The sequence below is a fragment of the Maniola jurtina genome, chromosome 24 (genome assembly GCF_905333055.1).
Source record: "Maniola jurtina chromosome 24, ilManJurt1.1, whole genome shotgun sequence".
NCBI lineage: Eukaryota > Metazoa > Arthropoda > Insecta > Lepidoptera > Nymphalidae > Maniola > Maniola jurtina.
The window spans coordinates 7,746,991-7,767,743 of NC_060052.1; the positions used below are offsets into that span (position 1 = coordinate 7,746,991).

The 20,753-nt window shown below is 37.5% G+C and overlaps 1 protein-coding gene across 2 annotated transcripts; it reads left to right on the forward strand.

Annotated features, from left to right (window-relative positions):
- Positions 1–1,288: 1,288 nt before the first annotated feature.
- LOC123877848 (zinc finger protein on ecdysone puffs) lies at positions 1,289–20,446 on the forward strand. Of its 2 annotated transcripts, XM_045924770.1 has the most exons (12): positions 1,289–1,431; positions 1,882–2,181; positions 2,824–2,984; positions 4,022–4,250; positions 4,680–4,950; positions 5,313–5,476; positions 10,646–10,827; positions 11,824–11,989; positions 13,040–13,211; positions 14,333–14,458; positions 15,768–15,941; positions 20,435–20,446. In XM_045924770.1, exons 2-11 carry the CDS (start codon positions 1,888–1,890, stop codon positions 15,920–15,922), a joined length of 1,920 nt encoding a protein of 639 aa, XP_045780726.1. In that variant the 5' UTR covers positions 1,289–1,431; positions 1,882–1,887; the 3' UTR covers positions 15,923–15,941; positions 20,435–20,446. The 2 variants fall into 2 exon arrangements, with proteins under 2 accessions (XP_045780726.1, XP_045780725.1); XM_045924769.1 differs by lacking the exon at positions 20,435–20,446 and having other exon boundaries at positions 15,768–17,088.
- Positions 20,447–20,753: the final 307 nt, after the last annotated feature.

Sequence of the window (20,753 nt, forward strand, 5' to 3'; positions counted from 1 at the left end):
TTGGCCAATATCAAGTTTGTAGTTATTTGTAACAAGTTAGTTAAACTATTCAAGTATGGACCCCATCTGTGCCGGCGCTCGCCGACATACGCACGGCACGCCCTTTAGAGCGCTTTCCAGTCAGTTTTAACAAAAAAAAAAAACACTCTAAAAAGGCAGAGCACGCCCGCCAGCTAACACCAACACAGACGAAGTCCTGTTCATTTCATTCATATTAAATATTATTTAGTGAGTATTGCCCTAAAAATAATTAATTGAGTCTGTATTTTCATGGTATTTCCAAATCACAAACAATCTTCTACAGTCTATGGCGACGCCGATTTCGTATCGGCGGTCGGTAGACATGCGCAAAACAGTACTTTAAAAAGTGATGTCATATGGCATTACATTTCGTACTAAGTAATATTACATTTTACCATCACTCCGAACATCACCCGAGCTGGCGCGCTAGTGACGGCCACCTGGCACCTATCAAATAGTGCGCTATGTAATGAAATGAAAATATGTTCGGATGTATTATTACATTACATGAGATATCGAGTGATGGGATGCCCCGCCGCCATACGTACTACGTTCGATGTACGCACTACCGCACCTAGTTACATTATACCGCTAGCCAATATTCCGTTCGGTCACTTTAGTTAATAAATAAAGTTGGTTTCCCTTCATACTTTAGACCAGGCTTAGGACTGGCAATATACATGGATTACCTACGAATTACGATTATACGTGATACGACCATGGATATTGGCGTATTTATAAATCAACTTTATATGTACCTACAATGATTGTTATTTTTTTTCTTATTTTTATTCTAATTATTTTGATTTTTTTTTAGTTTTTTTTTTAGTAGCTTTGTCAAATACTAATAATTACTAATAAATATAAACAAAGAATTCATTGTTAAACAATCATATCGTACGAATTTTTGAAGAGCTAAGTTAAGTACCTTGGCGGAGCCAAATAAACGTAAACCTTATTGCATCAGTTACAGACTACAGTATATAAAATCGGGCTGGCCGCGCAACCGATATGAAGCACGAGTATCTCTCTCTCACTCTCTCTCACTAGCACAATTTACGATTCTCAAACCACGCACCGAGATATGCCGATTGCCGAATGACATGACCGAACAGTCAGTAGGCAGCGAGCGCGAAACGCTGTCCGCGTCATGTTTTAGTGTGATGTGTAATGCTTGATTTTGTCGTGTAATATGTAATGCTACAGTACGCGGTCGGGTAATATTACGCGTAATGCATCAATCGCATTACTTACACATGTCTAGCGGTCGGCCATTTTTCTGCCTTTACTTTGCCGTTTTCTCGCCGTTTTGCAAATTATTCTCTCAAATATAAGTTAAATAGAAACCTAAGCGTGAATTTGAAGAAATTCTTGCAAAAGCTACGAGTTTTGTTCGTCACCTGTCTATCGGTAAGTTATTTTATCGCTAAAAGATAGATTTTTCGGCTGATTAAAGTTTGCGCAACGTAGGCACTTTGTCCAAATTAATTTAGTATTAATTACGCTTGTTATTTGTAAAATTAAGTTGTTACAGGTGCCATAGTTTTAGATATTAGAAAATTTTAGTTAAAGTACTATTTACAAGTTACTTAGGTAGGTACATTTTCATTTCTGGAAAATGAGCCTGTCGTTTATCAAAAAAAAAAAAAAACTTGTCCGGGCGGCCTACAAAAAAATTGTTAAAGGACAGTAAAATCGATTAAGCATACTTACTTAAATCCTGTCTGAGAATTTAGAATGCTAAATATGCATCTACCGTGATTAATCATGATCCGATCCTTTCAGTGTTTTAAGTCTGGCAACTATCCTCTTAAAAGGTATAGATTAAAAGCATTTATTTAACAAAACTTTATTATTCAGGTAACAATGGCGAACCGAAGACCTCAAATAGGCGGCCGCCGCATGGACTTCCAACGTAACGACCGCGGGAACAATTTCCGTGGAGGCGTCTCACCCTGGCAGGGCGGAGGCCCAGGGGGTGATCTGCCCAACTTACTGCCCCTCGGCGGCCCCAGTGAAGCTACCCTGGCCCTTGCCAGCAATCTCATCAACCTTCTCCAACCCCGTCAGAATCCAGTCCCTTCACTCCTTGATATGCCCATCCGTCGTGACTTTGGTCCTGCTATGAATCGGTATGATCGAGGTTATGGGCCTAATAGGGTAAGTATTTTGTTAAACCTAGTATAAACTATTCCAAATATCTTAAAAAGTTTAAATCGTTAAATTGAAAATTGGAATATTTTTACAATAATCATTGAATTTAAAGACCATTTGTGAGCTCTCTTGAACAATTAATAAAGATATAAAATAGCTTACCCTGAAAAGGGTTCTGTGCACTTAAAATAAAGTTTTTTGATTGCAATAGGTTTGTAATAAAGTATTATGCTTGTATGATTAATAAATGTTAGTAAGAAACATCCAATCCAATTTTCTTTGTTAAGTCAGAGTTGAAATATCTCTGATAGATTGTATTTTCTTAACCTGACTTTAAAACATTTGATTTCTTCCAACTACTCTTTCAGTCTTTTTGTACTAACATTCTTCATTACTAGTTTCCCTTTTATTGTAATAAATCAAGCTCAACAAAAATTCAATTTATTCTTTAAAGACGTCTTTGTATAAAAATATTTCCTTAATGCTGTATTAAATATAAATGTTTTGTATTTGTGTGAGTTTCCAGGTGTCTACTGTACAATTTTGACCAATACACGACCAAGTCGGTTCCTCTGTATGAATATCAGACTTCGTGATGCCGATAATGGCTGGCAGTTTCATACTAACGAGTTTCAAATTTCCCTTTAGATGGGCAATCAGGGTAATTTCCGGCGTACGGGAAATTATAATCGCGCTGGTGAGCGTATCAACAGTCGTAAGCCGTTCAGACCCAATGATGGGCAAAGGCAACAAAACAGGGGCACCCCGAAAAAGGATGCCGATTCCAAGGCTAAGCCTAGCAAGGAGAGGTAAGGAACAGTGGAGTTTCCTTCCGGTGCTCTCACCGACTTTCATATATCCCAAAAAAATATACAATCCCACGACAACGAGAAAGTCCCAATTTCAAAACAACTTTCACGGAAACTTCAATGAAATTTCAGCAAAACTTACGTTCACCGGCGACGCTAGCCGCATTGGCATAAAATGTTTCAGAAAATTCTGTACTTTACCCCCCCTTTTTTTCTAAAGGGGTACGAATTCTTTGTACACAGAATCTGCATGGAATTATTTATCATGGTCTTTCTTCACCATAGACAGCCAGTCTATGTTTAAGTTCTGTTGAAATTCTCTGTAATGATATAATATTTTTATATTTTTACTTTTAGGGTGTGCTTTTTAGATATTTGCAATTTGTTTTCAGATAATAGTCATTTTTTTATAAAAAAAATCTTAAACCCAACTATTACTTGAACAATTTTGTGTGAATTACAATCATTTAGTGGTAATTTCTATTTGCACTTAATGTAATTAAGTAATTCTCAAGAAAATAAGAATTACTTGTTATTGTTAGCGCCTTTACACAATGAGACATTTTTACGCGCAGTTTTAAGATGCCTAAAGATAAAAAAATGTGTTCTGAAAAAGACTGTCTAATGTTTTATAATACTGCCATCAGATATCTGATTAGCGGTTAGCTGCAGTTTTGAGTTCAATTCAGTTGCAACGGTTTTGAGTTCAATTCAATTCAGTTGCAACGGTTTTGAGTTCAATTCAATTCAGTATTGCAGCTTGTTTTGTTTATGTTGACAAATACAGTATGACTGCGCGCGAAAATATTGTTGCGTGCAAAGGCACTTAACTTTAAGCTGAGATCTGTAGAGCGCATTTGACTTTGCTCAGGCTTAAGACACTGTTAAAGCGAGACAGCGTTATACCGCTGGCATAAATCTGTCTCGTTTTAACTGAAAATTAAATCCAAGCAAAGACAAAGTGCGCTCTATAGAGTTCAACCGTAGACCTTACATAACCACTGTAACAATAAACTAACCATCCAAGTATTATCTAGCGACGAGACAGGCGACAAGACAGACAAGAATGAAGACAAGAAGGAATCTCCTAAGACTCGCTACGATGACATCAATCAGTCTCTATTGAGATGCCACATTTGCAACAAGAGCATGTGGGATGGGAGGTCCTTCGAGAACCACCTGAACGGCAGAGCTCATGCTATCATGATGCAGAAGACTGCGGAGAGCTATGCGCTCACCGCTGATACTATGAGACAGGAGTTCAAGGTAGGATATCACAAAATTGGTGTGAAGTTAGTGAAAAGCGGAGCAGAGTAGAGATGTATCATCATGATCAACCCATCATTGGCCCACTACTGAGTACGGGGTTTGTCTCAGTATGAGAAGGGTTTAACCATAGTCCACCATGGCCAATTGCAGATTGGCAGTCTTCACACCCCTTTGAGAATATTATGGAGAATTTCCCCATGCAGGTTCCTTCACGATGTATTCCTTCACCATTAAAGCAAGTAATATTCAATTTAAAACGAACATAACTTCGAAAAGAGAGTGCGTGCCTGGAATCGAACCCCCAACCGTCCGCCTCCTTTTCCCCTATTCAGGAATATCCTAATCACTAGGCTATCGTGGCTCATAGTAGGGACAATAAATATGCCTAAATATGAAGACACCTAAACCAATAAAACCACTCCACAGATCCGTGAAATGAAACGTACACGCAAGACAGGACAACAACCATTGCGCGATTTCTATTGCGCTATGTGTGACATGTATGCCGCTGACGGCGCAATCCATCGCACCACGGTCGGACATCGCAAGCTCAAGAAGTATCTCCATCCCGCTTGCACCTCCTGCCATAAGGAGATGCCGACAAGGATAGAGCTAGACGAGCATAGACTGTCGGCCGAGCATCTTAGGCAGCTGCAGGACAAGCAAGACACTAACATCTCCAAGCCCAAACCTGAAGGTAATTTAAATTTTTCGAACTACCCACAAATTAGAAAAAAATCTTTACTTGCTAAACCAACAGGATTTTCCAGTCTTTTGAGTTCCTCCAAATATCAGCTTGATTTTTCCCACTTTCGATGTTAAGAAAACTTCAGAAATATCAGCATCTCGCTTGCACATCCTGCTATAAAGAGAGGCAGACAAGGATAGAGCTAGCATAGACTTTCTGCTGAGCATCTGAGGCAGCTGCAGGACAAACAAAACACTAACATCTCCAAGCCCAAACCTAAAGGTTGAACTACATATTATCTTCACTTTATATCCATTAGCTGTTTAAGTTCCGATTGCGTGCTCGATGTTTGATGTCCCATTTCTTTGCAGTGATGGTGTTTTCAACTCTGAGTATGGAGCAGATGTATCTGCGTGATGACAGGCAGCGCTCGCGGCGCAACGACCGCCGCGACAAGGACGCCGGGGGTGACAAGGAGGCGGACAAGGACGGCGACACCGAGGGAGACAAGGACAAGACTACTGAGGAGGAGCAGGTGAGAGCACACGTACTGACGATATGCAGCGCTTGCATCACTACGATCGCCGCGAAAAGGACGCCAACGGTGAAAAGTGGCTAGACAGGGACGGCGACGCTGAGGGAGACAAGGACAGGGCTACTGAGTGTTACGGTATTGTATTAGTCTGTGTAATATCCTAACGTCATCTGTCACTTGTCACATACTTGTCACTTGTCACCTATCGCTGTCTTGATACAATGTCTGTCTGTGTCGTGTGAATGGAAATAAAATCAAATCCAAGAGCATCCATCTTTTATTTGTAACACACCAATGAAATATGGTGCCAGAACAGGGATCACAATAAAGAAAAACAATGCAGGACGAAGATTTTGTGAACACAAAGCCTAGAAGACCACTAGGTCACAGCGAGTCGTCAACCAGCCACGCCATGACGCCATTGCCAGTAGGCATGACCCTGCCGCCGTTCATCGTTGAAGGTAACAACGTCCCATTGCTATGGAAAAAATGGCTCACACGACTGAAAGTCTATTTAAAGGCAAATAATTTAGATGAAGCCGAAGATGCACGTAAAACAGCCATTCTCTTGCAATTCATCGGATCAGATTGTCTGGAAATTTTTTACTCATTTGACCTAGATATCGAAAAAGTTAGTTTTGGCGATCTCTGTAACAAATTTACACAGTATTTCACTCCGAAAATAAACGTCACGATAGAAAGGCATAAATTATTTAGCAGGAAACAACTACCAAATGAATCTATAGACACCTATGTCACGGATCTAAAAAATTTAAGTCACACTTGTGAATTTGGTGACATACGTGAAAGCTTGCTCAGAGACATATTTAGCTGGAACTGCAACAACACTTACTATAAAGAAAGGATTCTAATTGAAAAACCGAACACCCTAGAGGAGGCAATAAACATAGCCAAGCGCTGTGAGTCTACTAAACAACAAGCAAAAGCATTGGAAGACGCATCATTACATTTCATAGGACGCGTGTCAAGATCACCAAGTCGCAGAGACTCTTCCCATAGAAACAGGTCCAGACACCAGTCACAGCAAACACGTCAACGCACACCATCAACGTCAAGTCAGAGGAATACATCATGTGGTCGGTGCGGTCAGGTACATAGATTCAAGTGCCCAGCTCAAGGTGTCAAGTGCAGAAAGTGTAATAAGTCCAATCATTTCGCTCAGTTTTGCCGTTCACATCAAGTAAAAGTAGTCAATTGTGAAAATCAGTCTGTAAATAATGAATCTTTGTTTTATGTTGGTTCTGTCTACTGTATACAGGATGATAAGTCTAATTTGTCAAAACCTTGGAATATTGATCTATGTATAAACCAAATACAGGTAAATTTTTTATTAGACACTGGAGCAGACACAAATATTCTATCCATTCACACATACAACTCATTAAATCTGCCACTTTCCAACATACACAAAAGTAAGAACACACTTTCTACATACAGTGGAGAAATTATCCCCCTGGTAGGTCAATGCAATTTGTCAGTGATTCATAAAAATAAGTCATATACAGTTAACTTTCATATTGTCGACATGAAAAGTCAAAATATTATAGGTAGGGATACCTGTAAAACTTTAAATTTAATAAGAAAAATTAATAGTGTTTCTTTCCAGAATTTAACATGTCAAGATATAGTTGATACAAATAAGGACTTGTTTGAAGGTTTAGGTTGTCTAACAGAATTTCAATGCGAACTAACCTTGAAGCCTAATGCAACTCCATCTATAGAGGCATGCAGAAGGGTTCCATTCCGTCTTCATCAACCACTAAAACAAGAGCTAGAATCTATGGAAAAAAGTGGAGTCATACAACGAGTTGAAGAGCCTACTGAATGGGTAAGCGCTCTAGTCTTAACCTCAAAAAAGAATGGTAAATTACGTCTGTGCATTGATCCTAGAAAGCTAAATCAGTCAATTTTAAGATCACATTTCCAATTTCCAACCTTAGATGAAATTAAATCTAGTCTTGCTGGAGCTCAGTATTTTTCAACATTAGATGCCAATAAAGGCTATTGGATGCTCAAGTTGTCAGAAGCTTCTTCTAAGCTCTGTACATTTATTACACCTTTTGGACGATATAGATTCACTAGGTTACCCTTTGGTATTAATGCAGCTCCAGAAATATTTCATAGAGAAATGATAAAAAGATTTGGTGATATTGAAGGTGTTAAAATTATGATGGATGATTTTCTTATTTATGGTAGAACTGTAGAAGAACATAATCAACGGTTACAAAAAGTCTTAGAAAGAGCACGTCAAATTAATGTAAAATTTAACAAAGAAAAGTCTGTGTTTTGTCAAAAAGAAGTCAAATATTTAGGCCATATATTTAGTGAAGAAGGTGTACAAGTTGATAAGTCTAGAGTAAAAGCTATTTGTAACATGCCAAGTCCTAAAAATATAACAGATCTTCAAAGATTCCTAGGTATGGTCAATTATCTTAGTCCATTTATTAAAAATTTGTCACAGCAAATAAGTCATTTGCGAGCACTTTTATCAAAAAATACTGAATGGTATTGGTCAGAGCACCATGAGTCTCAATTTAATAATATTAAAAAAGTTATTTGTTCAACACCTGTCTTAACATACTATGACCCTAAAAAGGAAATAATTTTATCTGTAGACGCATCGAAGGATGCCATGGGTGCAGTGTTATCCCATGACAAGCAACCCATTGCATATGCATCTGCTTCTCTAAGTAAAATACAACAGTCCTACTCGCAGATAGAGAAAGAACTACTAGCTGTCCTCTTTGGTTGTACTAAGTACCACCAATACATATATGGTCATAACATAACAGTGGAGACAGACCACAAACCTCTCATAACTCTTTTCAAAAAAGCTCTATATGACATTCCCCCAAGATTGCAAAGAATCATGCTTAGATTGCAGCCGTATGATCTAACTGTTGTATACAAGCCTGGTCGTTACTTATATATTGCAGATACTTTGTCTAGAGCAGCATTAAGTGAAACTTGTTTGTCAGAAGTTGATCAAGATATAGATTTACATGTTAATATAATAATGTCTAATTTGTCAGTCAGTCCAGAGAAATTAAAAGAAATTCAAGAGTCTACAGTCCAAGATCAAACATTAAGTCAAATAATTCAATATTGTCACAACGGATGGCCTGAACATAAGCGTTCAGTTAGTCAGTCAGTCAAATCTTATTATAGTCTCAAAGATCAAATATATGTCATTGATAACGTTGTCTTCAAATCTAACTGCATTATAATCCCAGAGTCAATGAGAGAGTATATATTAAAACTAATTCATTCTGCCCATCAAGGTATAAACAGCTCAATCCGTCTAGCAAAAACTACAGTCTTTTGGCCAAATATGCAAAATGACATAGAAAAATATATAGGTCAATGTAACATTTGTCTATCTTACCGTCGAAATAATAGTAAAGAACCAATTATGCAACATGAGTATGAAAACATACCATGGTACAAAATTGGTATAGATATTTTTGAATTTGAACGAACTAAATACTTAATGGTAGTTGACTATTATTCAAAGTATATAGAACTTGCCAAGTTAACATCAGGCTATTCAGCTAGCCAAGTAATTACACATTTAAAGTCAATATTGGCCCGTCATGGAATTTGCAGGATTGCAATAACAGACAATGGCCCCCCGTTTAATAGCAAAGAGTTTAAGTTATTCACTCAAGAATGGGACATAGAACACATAACTTCTAGTCCATACTTAAGTAGGTCAAATGGTTTAGTTGAAAGGACTATTGGAACTATAAAAAATATGTTAATTAAGTGTAAAAATGACAAATCTGATATGTATTTAGCATTACTTTTGTACAGAAATACCCCTAAACAAAGTCAATATTCACCAGCAGAGCTGTGTATGTCTAGACAACTGCGTACAGTAGTTCCTACTGGAAAAGAAAACTTGCTACCTAAGCTTTGTGATATGAATAAAATAAAGAAATTAAATGAAAAACAAAAGTCATACACAAAATTTTATTATAATAAACATACAAAAATGCTTAAACCATTACATGTAGGTGATAAAATCTTATTTAAACACAAACCTGAACACAAAAAATGGGTTCCTGGAGTTATTATCCAGATATGTCCTGAACCTAGAAGTTATCTAATAAATAGTGAACTAGGACAGTTCAGGAGAAACCGTCAGTTTATCATTAAACAGTCAGTACACACATAATATCATTTTCCACAGCACACAACACAGTCAGTATACCTATAAAGATGTAAACAAAATGAAATTGTTATTTGTTAGTAAGTTTGTTAGTATTTCAATTATTTAATGATGTAAACAAAATGTTAGTATTTCAATTATTTTTCAGGAAAGGTAAAGGTTCAAAAAACAAATGTCAATTTTAGTAGTACCTAGTCTGTCAATGTATCGAGAAAGGCAAAGGTTGTAAACCATGCAGCCTGGATAGTCATAAGTGATTTTCTTGTGGTGTTATAAAAAATAATGTTGTACTTGTACTATGTATATACTTGTGTTTATAAAATATAAAAAATCTGTCGTTGTCATAATAATAAAATTGTTAACAGTTAGTACCTAGTGTTAAAAAAAAAAAAGGGAGATGTTACGGTATTGTATTAGTCTGTGTAATATCCTAACGTCATCTGTCACTTGTCACATACTTGTCACTTGTCACCTATCGCTGTCTTGATACAATGTCTGTCTGTGTCGTGTGAATGGAAATAAAATCAAATCCAAGAGCATCCATCTATTATTTGTAACACACCAATGAAATACTGAGAACAGGTGAGAGTACCTGTGCAACAAGGATGGGATAAGAATGTTGACACCGAGGGAGACAAGGACAAGACTACTGAGCATAACAATATATGTACTCTCACCTGCTCCTCAGCAGGTGAGAGTACATATATTAACGATATACAGCGCTTGCATCACCCCGTCCGCCGCGAAAAAGACTTCTTGACAGACACGACGGACGGACGGACAGACAGACAGACAACAAAGTGATCCTATAAGGGTTCCTTTTTGAGGTACGGAACCCTAAAAATCACTTAAATCAGTTGTGTCGTGATTAAAGGACAAACCAGTAAACCAACAATCAAACACTTGCATTGATTATAATAATGTGTAGTGGTATAGTACATATTTGATGGTATTCCAATGTTCCGTCTCTTGCACAGAACGAAACCGGAGGGGTCAAGAAGGAGCCGTCAGATGAAGAAGAAGTGAAAAAGGAAGATGGAGAAGCGAAGGAGGCAGAAGAGAAGAAACCTCAGCCCATTGATAAGGAGGATACCGTGCTGGATTACAAGGAAGGCGATGATGTCGCACACGTCACGCAAGATATGCTGCCTGCTTATAGGTACATTTTAAGCACCAGTTTTTTTTTTGTGTGTTATATGGGCAAAATGATAACACATATCAATGAAAATGTAAGTAGAGCATGTCTTTGACTAAAATTCGGCGGTTCAAACCCCACCCGTTGCACTATAATTGTCGTACCCACTCCTGGCACAAGCTTTACGCTTGATTGGAGGGGAAAGGGGAGTATTAGTCATTAGTAGCATGGCTAGTATTTAAAATAAAAATACAAGTGTAAATCAAAAATTTATAACACCCTGACAAGTGAAGGTTACAGTAACTAGAAAAGAGCTGATAACTTTCAAATGGCTGAACCAATTTTCTTGGATTAAAGCTAAGAACACTCTCGATCAAGCAACCTTTCAAACAAAAAAACTAAATTAAAATCGGGTCATTAGTTTAGGAGCTACGATGCCACAGACAGATACACAGATACACACGTCAAACTTATAACACTCCTCTTTTTAACCCCCGACCGAAAAAGAGGGGTGTTATAAATTTGACGTGTGTATCTGTGTGTCTGTGTATCTGTGTATCTGTCTGTGGCATCGTAGCGCCTAAACGAATGAACCGATTTTAATTTACTTTTTTTTTGTTTGAAAGGTGGCTTGATCGAGAGTGTTCTTAGCTATAATCCAAAAAAATTGGTTCAGCCGTTTAAAAGTTATCAGCTCTTTTCTAATTTTCTTGTAGAAAAGAAGGTTACCCTTAGGTTCATAATATTCATCAAGTGTCAATTGACAAATGTCAAGCTGTCAAGATGGACGTTGCCTAGATATACATAATTATTTATTTGAAACATTTGAAAATGATGTTTTGGAAAACTCAGATACTTTGGATCGTAGGCGCGAAATAGTCCAAGAAAATCGGTTCAGCCGTTTGAAAGTTATCAACTCTTTTCTAATTACTGTAACCTTCACTTGTCGGGGGTGTTGAAAATTTTTAATTTACACTTGTTTCAAAAAGAGCACAACCTGAATAACATTATAACTTCCAGTACGGAGCGCGGCGTGGGGCGCTCGTTCCTCAAGCCGCTGAACTGCATCCAGTGCCAGCTGTGCCACAAGCTGCTGGACAGCGAGGAGACCGCCGAGGTGCACCTGCGCACCTGGCGACACCACCAGCTCTTCATTTATCTGCTCAACGAGAAGAGCGGACACCTGGTAACTTGATAAATTACTCATTACAATATTTTAAGGGTTCCGTACTTCAATTCAATTTTATTTTATGGCGCGGAGCTGCACCAGGTGGGCGCGATTTACTTCGCCAATATCGTGTGGGATTGAAGAGACACGAGAACGGTTGGTGATAGCTGAGAATTTCGAGCAGCTTTTAAATTTGGGTAATTTTATAAGTGGCAGGTTTTTTCAGAATATGTTAATTTATAGGGTTAGTTTCTAGCCTGGAACAACACAATATATAAAATACACACTATATTACATGGAGTTATAATTACAACTTAATATTATTAAAAGGTACGGAACCTTTTTTTTTTTTAATTCCCTCGTCTGGCTTTACAAAGATTAGCCAATGTCAAGTTTGTAGATATTTTCAAGTTAGGGAAACTATATAAGTATGGACTTCGTCTGTGCCGGTGCTCGCCGACATACGCACGGCGCCCCTTTAGAGCGCTACCCAGTCAGTTCCAGCACCAAAAACACCAGTGAAACAAAAATTTTTAACAAAAAAAAACGCTCCAAAAAGGCACCACACGCGCGCCATCAAACGCTAACACAGACAAAGTCCCAAACGGAACCTTTATAGGATCACTTTGTTGTCTGTCCGATCGTCGTGTCTATGGTTCCTTTTGTCTTGAAGTTTTTTTTTTTCAGGGTGCCTACCTCTTTATTCTTTCTTCATTATCCCCTAAATTGTAAATAAAATTATTATCATTAGATTAAGATTTAAGCCTTTAACATTGTAAAATAATGCTTGTAGGTTTGTAAACTTTGTACTATATAATTAATAATAAACCAATAGGTTCGATAATATTATTGCCAGGAGGTTTGTCAAATGTCATTGTCGGCAGGTTTGTCAAATATTGCCTGCATTTTCTCGGATATATTATTTGGGTAGGTTTCGTAAAATATTACCAGCTTGTAAACTAACATTTGATAAATATTACAAAATCATGGTTGCTTTAGCATAAGTACGTGACTTTTAATAATAAAAATCTCATATTAGCTCATAAACTTTCTTGTTTGGTTGTATAGGCAGAGAGCCAGCAGTCGGATTCGGGCAAGAGAAGCCACAGCAACTATAACGACGACTCCGGCACGTGGAAGCGTCGCAAGACCGCGCCCAAGGACGACGAAGACGATGAGCAAGACGAGCCTGAGCCCGAACCCGAGCCTGTCAAGAGCAACGGCCACGAGGACAACCAAGGTACAGCACCCCAGGAAAATTGTAACACAAGTGTAAATTAAAAATTTATAACACCCCCGACAAGTGAAGGCATCTTGACAGCTTGACATAAATTTGTCAATTGACATAATATTAAGAACCTAACGGTTATCTAACCTTCTTTTCTACAAGAAAACTAGAAAAGAGCTGATAACTCTTAATATTTATTATTTATATTATTATATATAGGATTATAGTTTAGAACACTCGATCGAGCCACCTTTCAAACAAAAAAAAGTAAATTAAAATCGGTTCATTCGTTTAGGCGCTACGATGCGGCAGACAGATACACAGATACACACGTCAAACTTATAACACCCCTCTTTTTGGGTCGGGGGTTAAAAACATCGATGCTTGATCTGTCAAATGGAGGCTATGAAACGACATGGGCCGTCGTGAGTCGAATCGTGTGCGCGCGCGCGTGTGTGCGCGTGTGTTTATTCTTTCACGCAAAAACTACTGGATTGGGACTGACTAGGAATCTGTCAAATATTTGGTATTTGAGCACTAGGGATGACACGTCATTTAAAAATAGAATACTAAATGGCCGTAGATTAAGGCTTTATTAAAATCCCTTGGGAACTCTGCTTTTCCGGGATAAAAGTAGCCTATGTCCGTCCCCTGGATTACTATTGTACTTTGAATCAGAATCAGTTTAACTGTTGGGCTATGAAAAACTAGTACACAGACAGACAGACACACTTTCGCGAAAATATGTATGAATAATAAAGATTTATACAAAGTGGTTCTTTTGACATCTTTTTTTAATGGAGTTCAAATTCAAATTCAAATTCAAAATGTTTTTATTCAATTAGACTTTTACAAGTTCTTTCGAATCGTCAAAAGCATCTACCACTGGTTCGGAATGCCTTTCCTACCGAGAAGAACCAGCAAGAAACTCGGCGGTTGCTCTTTTCAAAGATTTGATATACAATATTATGCCATGTATAAAAGCAATTGAAGTCCTGCGCATTGCTGGAGCGAATCGAAGTTCAAATCCACGCTTTTTTATCATTTACATAATCTTCGATAGTATAATATGCTTTTCTCAAGAGCATATTTTTAATAGATAATAGTTTTGTGGAATTGTGGTGTATCAACAGATGAGAACAAGGAGGCTGAACTGCTGGAGGAAGCTGCAGAACATGCAGGAGATGATCAGCTTGCTGCTGATGACCTGGAGGACTGGGAGACATCTGTTGAGGAGATACTGGAAAATGTTAAGAAAGGTTTGTGTTTCCCATTCTAATATTATTTCACTATCTTCGCCTCCTTGGTATAAACATAGAGTCTAGATAGTGGTTAAGATGTTTGACTGCAGAGTTCCTGGGTTCGATTCCTGGCTCAGGCGAAAAACAGGAAGGTACTGGATTTTTTGGAGAAAAGAAAGATTTTTTTTCTTTAATTTTTCTGTTAAAGTATTTTGGAATTAGGAAGTTAGGAGGTTGTCAACCCTGTGCCTCGGTGAGCATGTAAAGCCGTCGGTTCTGTGCTTGCTCTTACTCTGGTCGTGTCGGATTTCCGTCCCATCGGGGTATGAGAGTTGAGGAAATTAAGAGTGCTGTGTTTGCAAACACTTGTGCACTATAATACCTCCTGTACAGTTGACTAATCTAAGGAGATTGATCACCATATACAAGTGTAAACTTTACTTTTCCAGAACCTAATAATAACTTTATTGTGTAATTACCGGAAACATATAATGAAAGATGGAACGCTTGACATTTGCCGTGCGTGCCATCTTCCTGGGGAATCCCTCAGACATATTGTTTCCGGTTGTTCTTATCTTGCTAACGGCGAATACTTGCACAGACATAATCAAGTAGCCAAGATAATCCATCAACAACTTGCTCTTCAGTATGGCCTTGTAGATACTGAGGTGCCGTACTATAGGTACGACCCAATGTCAGTTCTTGAAAATAGCAGTGCCCTGCTTTACTGGGATCGGTCGGTTATCACTGACAGGTATATTGTAGCCAATAGACCTGATATAGTGCTAGTTGACCGATCAGCGCGTCGAGCAATGATTGTTGATGTCACTATTCCACATGATGATAATCTAGTGAAAGCAGAAAAGGAAAAAGTATCGAAATACTTGGACCTGGCCCACGAGATTACCGCCATGTGGAGTGTTGACTCAGCGATTATTGTACCGATAGTTGTATCAGTCCACGGTCTTATTGCGAATAGTTTTGACCAACATCTTAAGAAACTGTCGCTTAACTGTTGGATCAAGGGTAGGATACAGAAGGCAGTGGTTCTTGAGACGGCACGCATTGTGAGGAGGTTCCTCACTCTGGAGCCCTGACCACTAGCGGCTTGGGTCCAACCCACCCCGCTGCTAGTGGGATATATTTTATCATATTTTTATTCAATGATTTTTTTTTCCGTTACTTTAGTTTTTTGTTGTTTATGTTATTTTATTTTTTGTTGTTTCTGTTATTTTTTCTGTTGTTTTCGTTATTTTATTGTTTAAAAATAGGATAAAATGTGATAAATAAATAAATGAGAGATAATTTGTACTTTATTGTTACACAGATGATAATGAAGAACAAGAAGTAGAACCGGAACCGGAAGTAGAACCGGAACCAGAAGTGAAACCAGAGCCAATTGAAGTGGAAGAAGTGAAGAAGGCTCCGCAACCCAAGGGCTCGCCTCGTGGCCGGGGCCGCGGCCGTGGACGACGCAACTAAGAATGGCTTCCTCTGCGCCGTATCTCCTCGCCGAGGGTCGCGACCCTTGTCCATTTGTACTATGCTGGTTTTCTTCTCCTGCTGTTTACGGTGTGGCGACTTAGCGCGTAGTTGGGGCAAATCGGCGGACGGGACGGCAGATATATTTATCAATTCATATTTTTCACTTATGCAATCGAAATAAGGTTTATTGAAGGCCGCAAAGAAAAATCCAATGAGGTTGATACGTCGGTCGGTACATACTGTCAGCCCACCAGTGATATGCACTGGTTAGGCAATAGTTAGCTAAGTAGTAGGTACCCATTAGGTACAGGTAATAGTTAGCTAGGTACCCATTGTCAGGATCCATTCATGCAGATTTCCTACATAACATAAGCTATGTTAAAACAACGCTTTTATATTTCGCATGTTTAGAATTATAGAAACCTAAAAGAGAGAGAAAGAAAAATTATTTCTTCTGGTAATTTTATTACAAGTCAATGGAAATGGTCACCGAATCTAAATTTTTTATGGGCCAATGTAGCAAAGTTCATGTATCGATTAAAAAAATCAAATCGGTTCAGAAATCTCTGAGGTATTGGTATGTATAGGTAGAAAAATACAACTTCTTTTTTGAAAGTCGGTTAAAAAAGTAACCTATGTTACTCCTTGGCTAATCCTCTCCTTGTCTGTGAAAGTTCCGTCAAAATAGCTTCAACCGTTCCAAAGATTAGCCCGTTCAAACAGACACAAAAGTTTTAAAAACGTATGATTCAGCTATGGTATCGGTTAAATAACCAAAATGAGGTAGTTATATCGAAATTACAGACAGACACTTCAATTTTATTTATTAGTATGGAAACCAGCTGGCCCGATATTATTGAACTGTCAGCGTCGATAAAATAAGCTGCGTGAAAATAAAATCAGCCTATTAATATAATGGCAAGGTTTCTTTTTAATCTCCATCTCTTTAAATAGTTTACAATTAGAATATTTAATCTAATTAGGTGTTAAAATAATATGTGTAGTGTAATAAAATAAATGTAGCTGTAGTATCAAACGTGCATAATATAAGCATATGCAATGAACTGTCTATAATTCTTGGAATATGTCATAGTACATATTTTACGGTTTAGTAATTAAATCGTTTTATGATACGTAGGTATCTATTTTATATAGGATTAACAACAAAAAAAAATTGGTTATCTGTAAAGTCGGTTTACTGACGATAGTTGAAAGTGACAACAAAGGCCGATTGTGCTTCTTTGTCGCTCGTTCCGCGCTCTCGCTTGCACTTCAAGCCTTACATGGAACGCCTCAGAGCGAGGTAACGCCGCATGAGTCATATTTATTCGTGCGTGCAGCCGGCTTTATCGAATTATAAGACGTTGTCACGTCAAAAATCTAAATACATAGCATGATAGTTATTTAAATAGAGATAGATCATTATGCATAAATCTATCTATTATGGTGGATGCGACGGGTCTGCCCGCGAAATTCAAATTTAATTTGGTTTTTCGCAATTTGTAAACTAATACGACAAAGTAGGCTTATCCTCACAGGTTTATATAAAAATCTTTACTTGAAAGGGTTAAGTGGTAAGGGTTGAAGTTTAAGTAATTAGCTATAGTATCGACTGATTTGTGAGTAAACTCATTATTTTGACTAATTTCTTAAACTGAACACTTTCAAGTAAAGATTTTTATGTAATCCTCTGAAGATGATACTGCCAATGTCAGAATTAGAATGCCATCAGCCTACTTTGTCGTATTAATTTACAAATTGCGAAAAACCAAAAGTCCGGTAAGTTTGTAAAATGCCATTGCCGGTAGGTTTGTTAAATTTCATTACCGGTAGTTTTGTAAAATGGCCTTTCCGGTAAGTTTGTAAAAAGTCATTGCCGGTAGGTTTGTAAAATGTCATTGCTGGCAGGTTTGTAAAATGGCGTTGCTGGTAAGTTTGTAAAATGTCATTGTCGGTAGGTTTGTTAAATTTCATTACCGGTAGTTTTGTAAAATGGCCTTTCCGGTAAGTTTGTAAAAAGTCATTGCCGGTAGGTTTGTAAAATGTCATTGCTGGCAGGTTTGTAAAATGGCGTTGCTGGTAAGTTTGTAAAAAGTCATTGTCGGTAGGTTTGTAAAATGGCATTGTCGGTACGTTTGTAAAATGGCATTGTCGGTACGTTTGTAAAATGTCATTGTCGGTAGGTTTTTGAAATGGCATTGCCGGTAGGTACCTTTTTCTATTGGAACAGTTAAAATAATAAGATTTTTTTTCAAACTACAAATAATTTTACAATACTTATTTTATTATTTTTAATTTAGATACTTTGAAGTTGTAAATTAACTATAATGAATGTAATGAATAAACTGTATAAGTGCAGTAAATGTTTGTTTTATTTCGATTAGTGTACACCCCTGCGCAGACGAGGCCGTAGTATTGTCCGCGGTGGACCCTATATTTTATACAAGTTGATGCCCACGACTTCGTCTGCGTGGATTTTTTTAAATCCTGTGGGAACTCTTTGATTTGTCGGGATACAAAGTTGCTAATGTCAATTTTCGGAATGCAAGCTACCTCTGTACCAAATTTTCTCATAAATCAGTTAAACAGATGGGCTTTTAAGAATCCCGTGGGAACTCTGATTTTCCGGGATAAAAAGCCTATTTCTTTCCGTGGGATATAAGCTAACTTGTACCTTTCATCAAAGTCGGTTAAACTGTTGCACCGTGAAAAGGTAGCAGACAGACAGATAGACACACTTTCGCATTTATAATATTAGTATGGATTTGATTATGTCCCTCATATTTTACTACTGTGCAAGTGTTTCACTGTGATATTAGTCAATCGTGTGCGTTGTAATGCAGTTTTTAGTGAGCCACATCCTAATGATTAGTGTTAACAACTACCTCAAGATGCTGCCTTATATCATGAGTCATAGACATCTAGACCTATATCAGATTAATTATTATTATTTATAAATAATTGGCGGGAATGGATTATAAATCACATTTAGTTATTAACTATTTAGATCAATACATATTGTGTCGTATTTTACATTTAGCTGATATAATTGTTACGTTAATTGTCTATTACATCACCATGGTTTTACCTCTGTGGTAATTTGTCAAATAGCTTTCCGAAACCTAGTACCTACCTACCTTAAAAATATATCTGTAAAACTGATAAAAATAGCGACGGTATCGAATAAAGACGGGTATTGAGAAATAATAATTGTAAGCGAAAACTATTCTCAAAAATACAGTGAAGTGAAATTGGAAAGTGTCTATTATTCAAACCTGTCCCTATACTTCTGCAACATTAGGTATATTTTGAATTTATACAAGAAGGAGGGTAGCTCGCTACTGTCCACGGCAGCTCGAAATTCATCTCGCAGTTCTGCAGTACCGTCGTGAGTTGTGACCATAGATAATGCACTAATACCTGGTTGTGACCACTTACCATACAACTGGATCGAAATATCGACAAATAAAATTCATAGGATCCATTTCCTTCCCAGACAATATCCCTTCATCTGCATAGGCTATTATCCCAATTCCTAAGAAATTTCAATGATTTATTTGAAAATAGGTATTTTTGAGCATTTTTATGTACCTAAATGAAACAATTCTTATTTTGCAAAGGATTTATTATCTTGGCTTGTTAAATAAGTACTAAAATATTAAATCTCTTTTTGAGACCTATACACTAATATAATAATAATATAATAATATACACTATTATATATTTGTGACACCATTTTCACTTAGCCTGTACAAGCTAATACATTTTAACAAAATCACTTTAATTAAGTATTCACAAAATAATTTCGCATGATTTCATTAAAAAATACACTCAAAATATGTAGGTAAAATAAACTGTCACAACTTTCAGTGTTTAGGAAATCAAAGTTTAGAAGTCCTATGACTAGCTATTTAGGGCCTTTAGACGAGGGACTTTTGTCCGCGGAGGACAAAAATCCCCGAAGCGTAGATAAAATGCCCGCCGAGAACTTGCCACGGACGCTACACATACCTAAGTATAGTATGATAGTAATAATTTAAACAGGTAAACATCAAGTCCATGGCCTGTCAATGGTTTTTGTTATTTTTAACCCCCGACCCAAAAAGAGGGGTGTTATGAGTTTGACGTGTGTGTCTGTGTATCTGTCTGTGGCATCATAGCGCCTAAACGAATGAACCGATTTTAATTTAGTTTTTTTTTTGTTTGAAAGGTGGCTTGATCGAGAGTGTTCTTAGCTATAATCCAAGAAAATCGGTTCAGCCGTTTGAAAGTTATCAGCTCTTTTCTAATTACTGTAACCTGCACTTGTCGGGGGTGTTATAAATTTTTAATTTACACTTGTTTACCAATGTAGAAACGGCAATCTTCCCTAATTTAAAATTAGATAAAACTAACCTACTCATTACATATTTATGATTTACATATTCCCTAAGATTGAGGAGCTTCTAATTGCTGGCAGCCTTTGTTCTACAACTACGCACCCCTGACAAGTCATTCAAGTGTCAAAAGATCTTTGTCGCCCTGTAAAATCGCGCAATTTATAACTTAAAACCATGCGATTCACTTCGAGAAAAATTTAAGGAAATAGGTATCCTTACCGTAGCCTCTCAATATATTTACAACAACATAATTTTTGTAAGACAAAATACTCTTAGTTACAAGAGAGTTGGCGATCTACACAACAGGCTGACTAGACACCGTAACAGGCTTGCGACTCCTACGCTCCGCCTCAGGAAGGTCCAAAAGTCATTTGTGGGAATGGGTATAATCTTTTATAACAAAATTCCTCAGCCAATTTTGGACTTGCCTTTACACAGGTTCAAAAAAT

Bases quoted from the DNA above. Each gene is read 5' to 3' on its own strand.
- LOC123877848 (XM_045924770.1), top strand. From the start codon at position 1,888: ATGGCGAACCGAAGACCTCAAATAGGCGGCCGCCGCATGGACTTCCAA. The intron at 2,985-4,021 runs GTAAGGAACAGT...AGTATTATCTAG, and splicing joins GCTAAGCCTAGCAAGGAGAG to CGACGAGACAGGCGACAAGA. The intron at 13,212-14,332 runs GTACAGCACCCC...GTGTATCAACAG, and splicing joins CGGCCACGAGGACAACCAAG to ATGAGAACAAGGAGGCTGAA.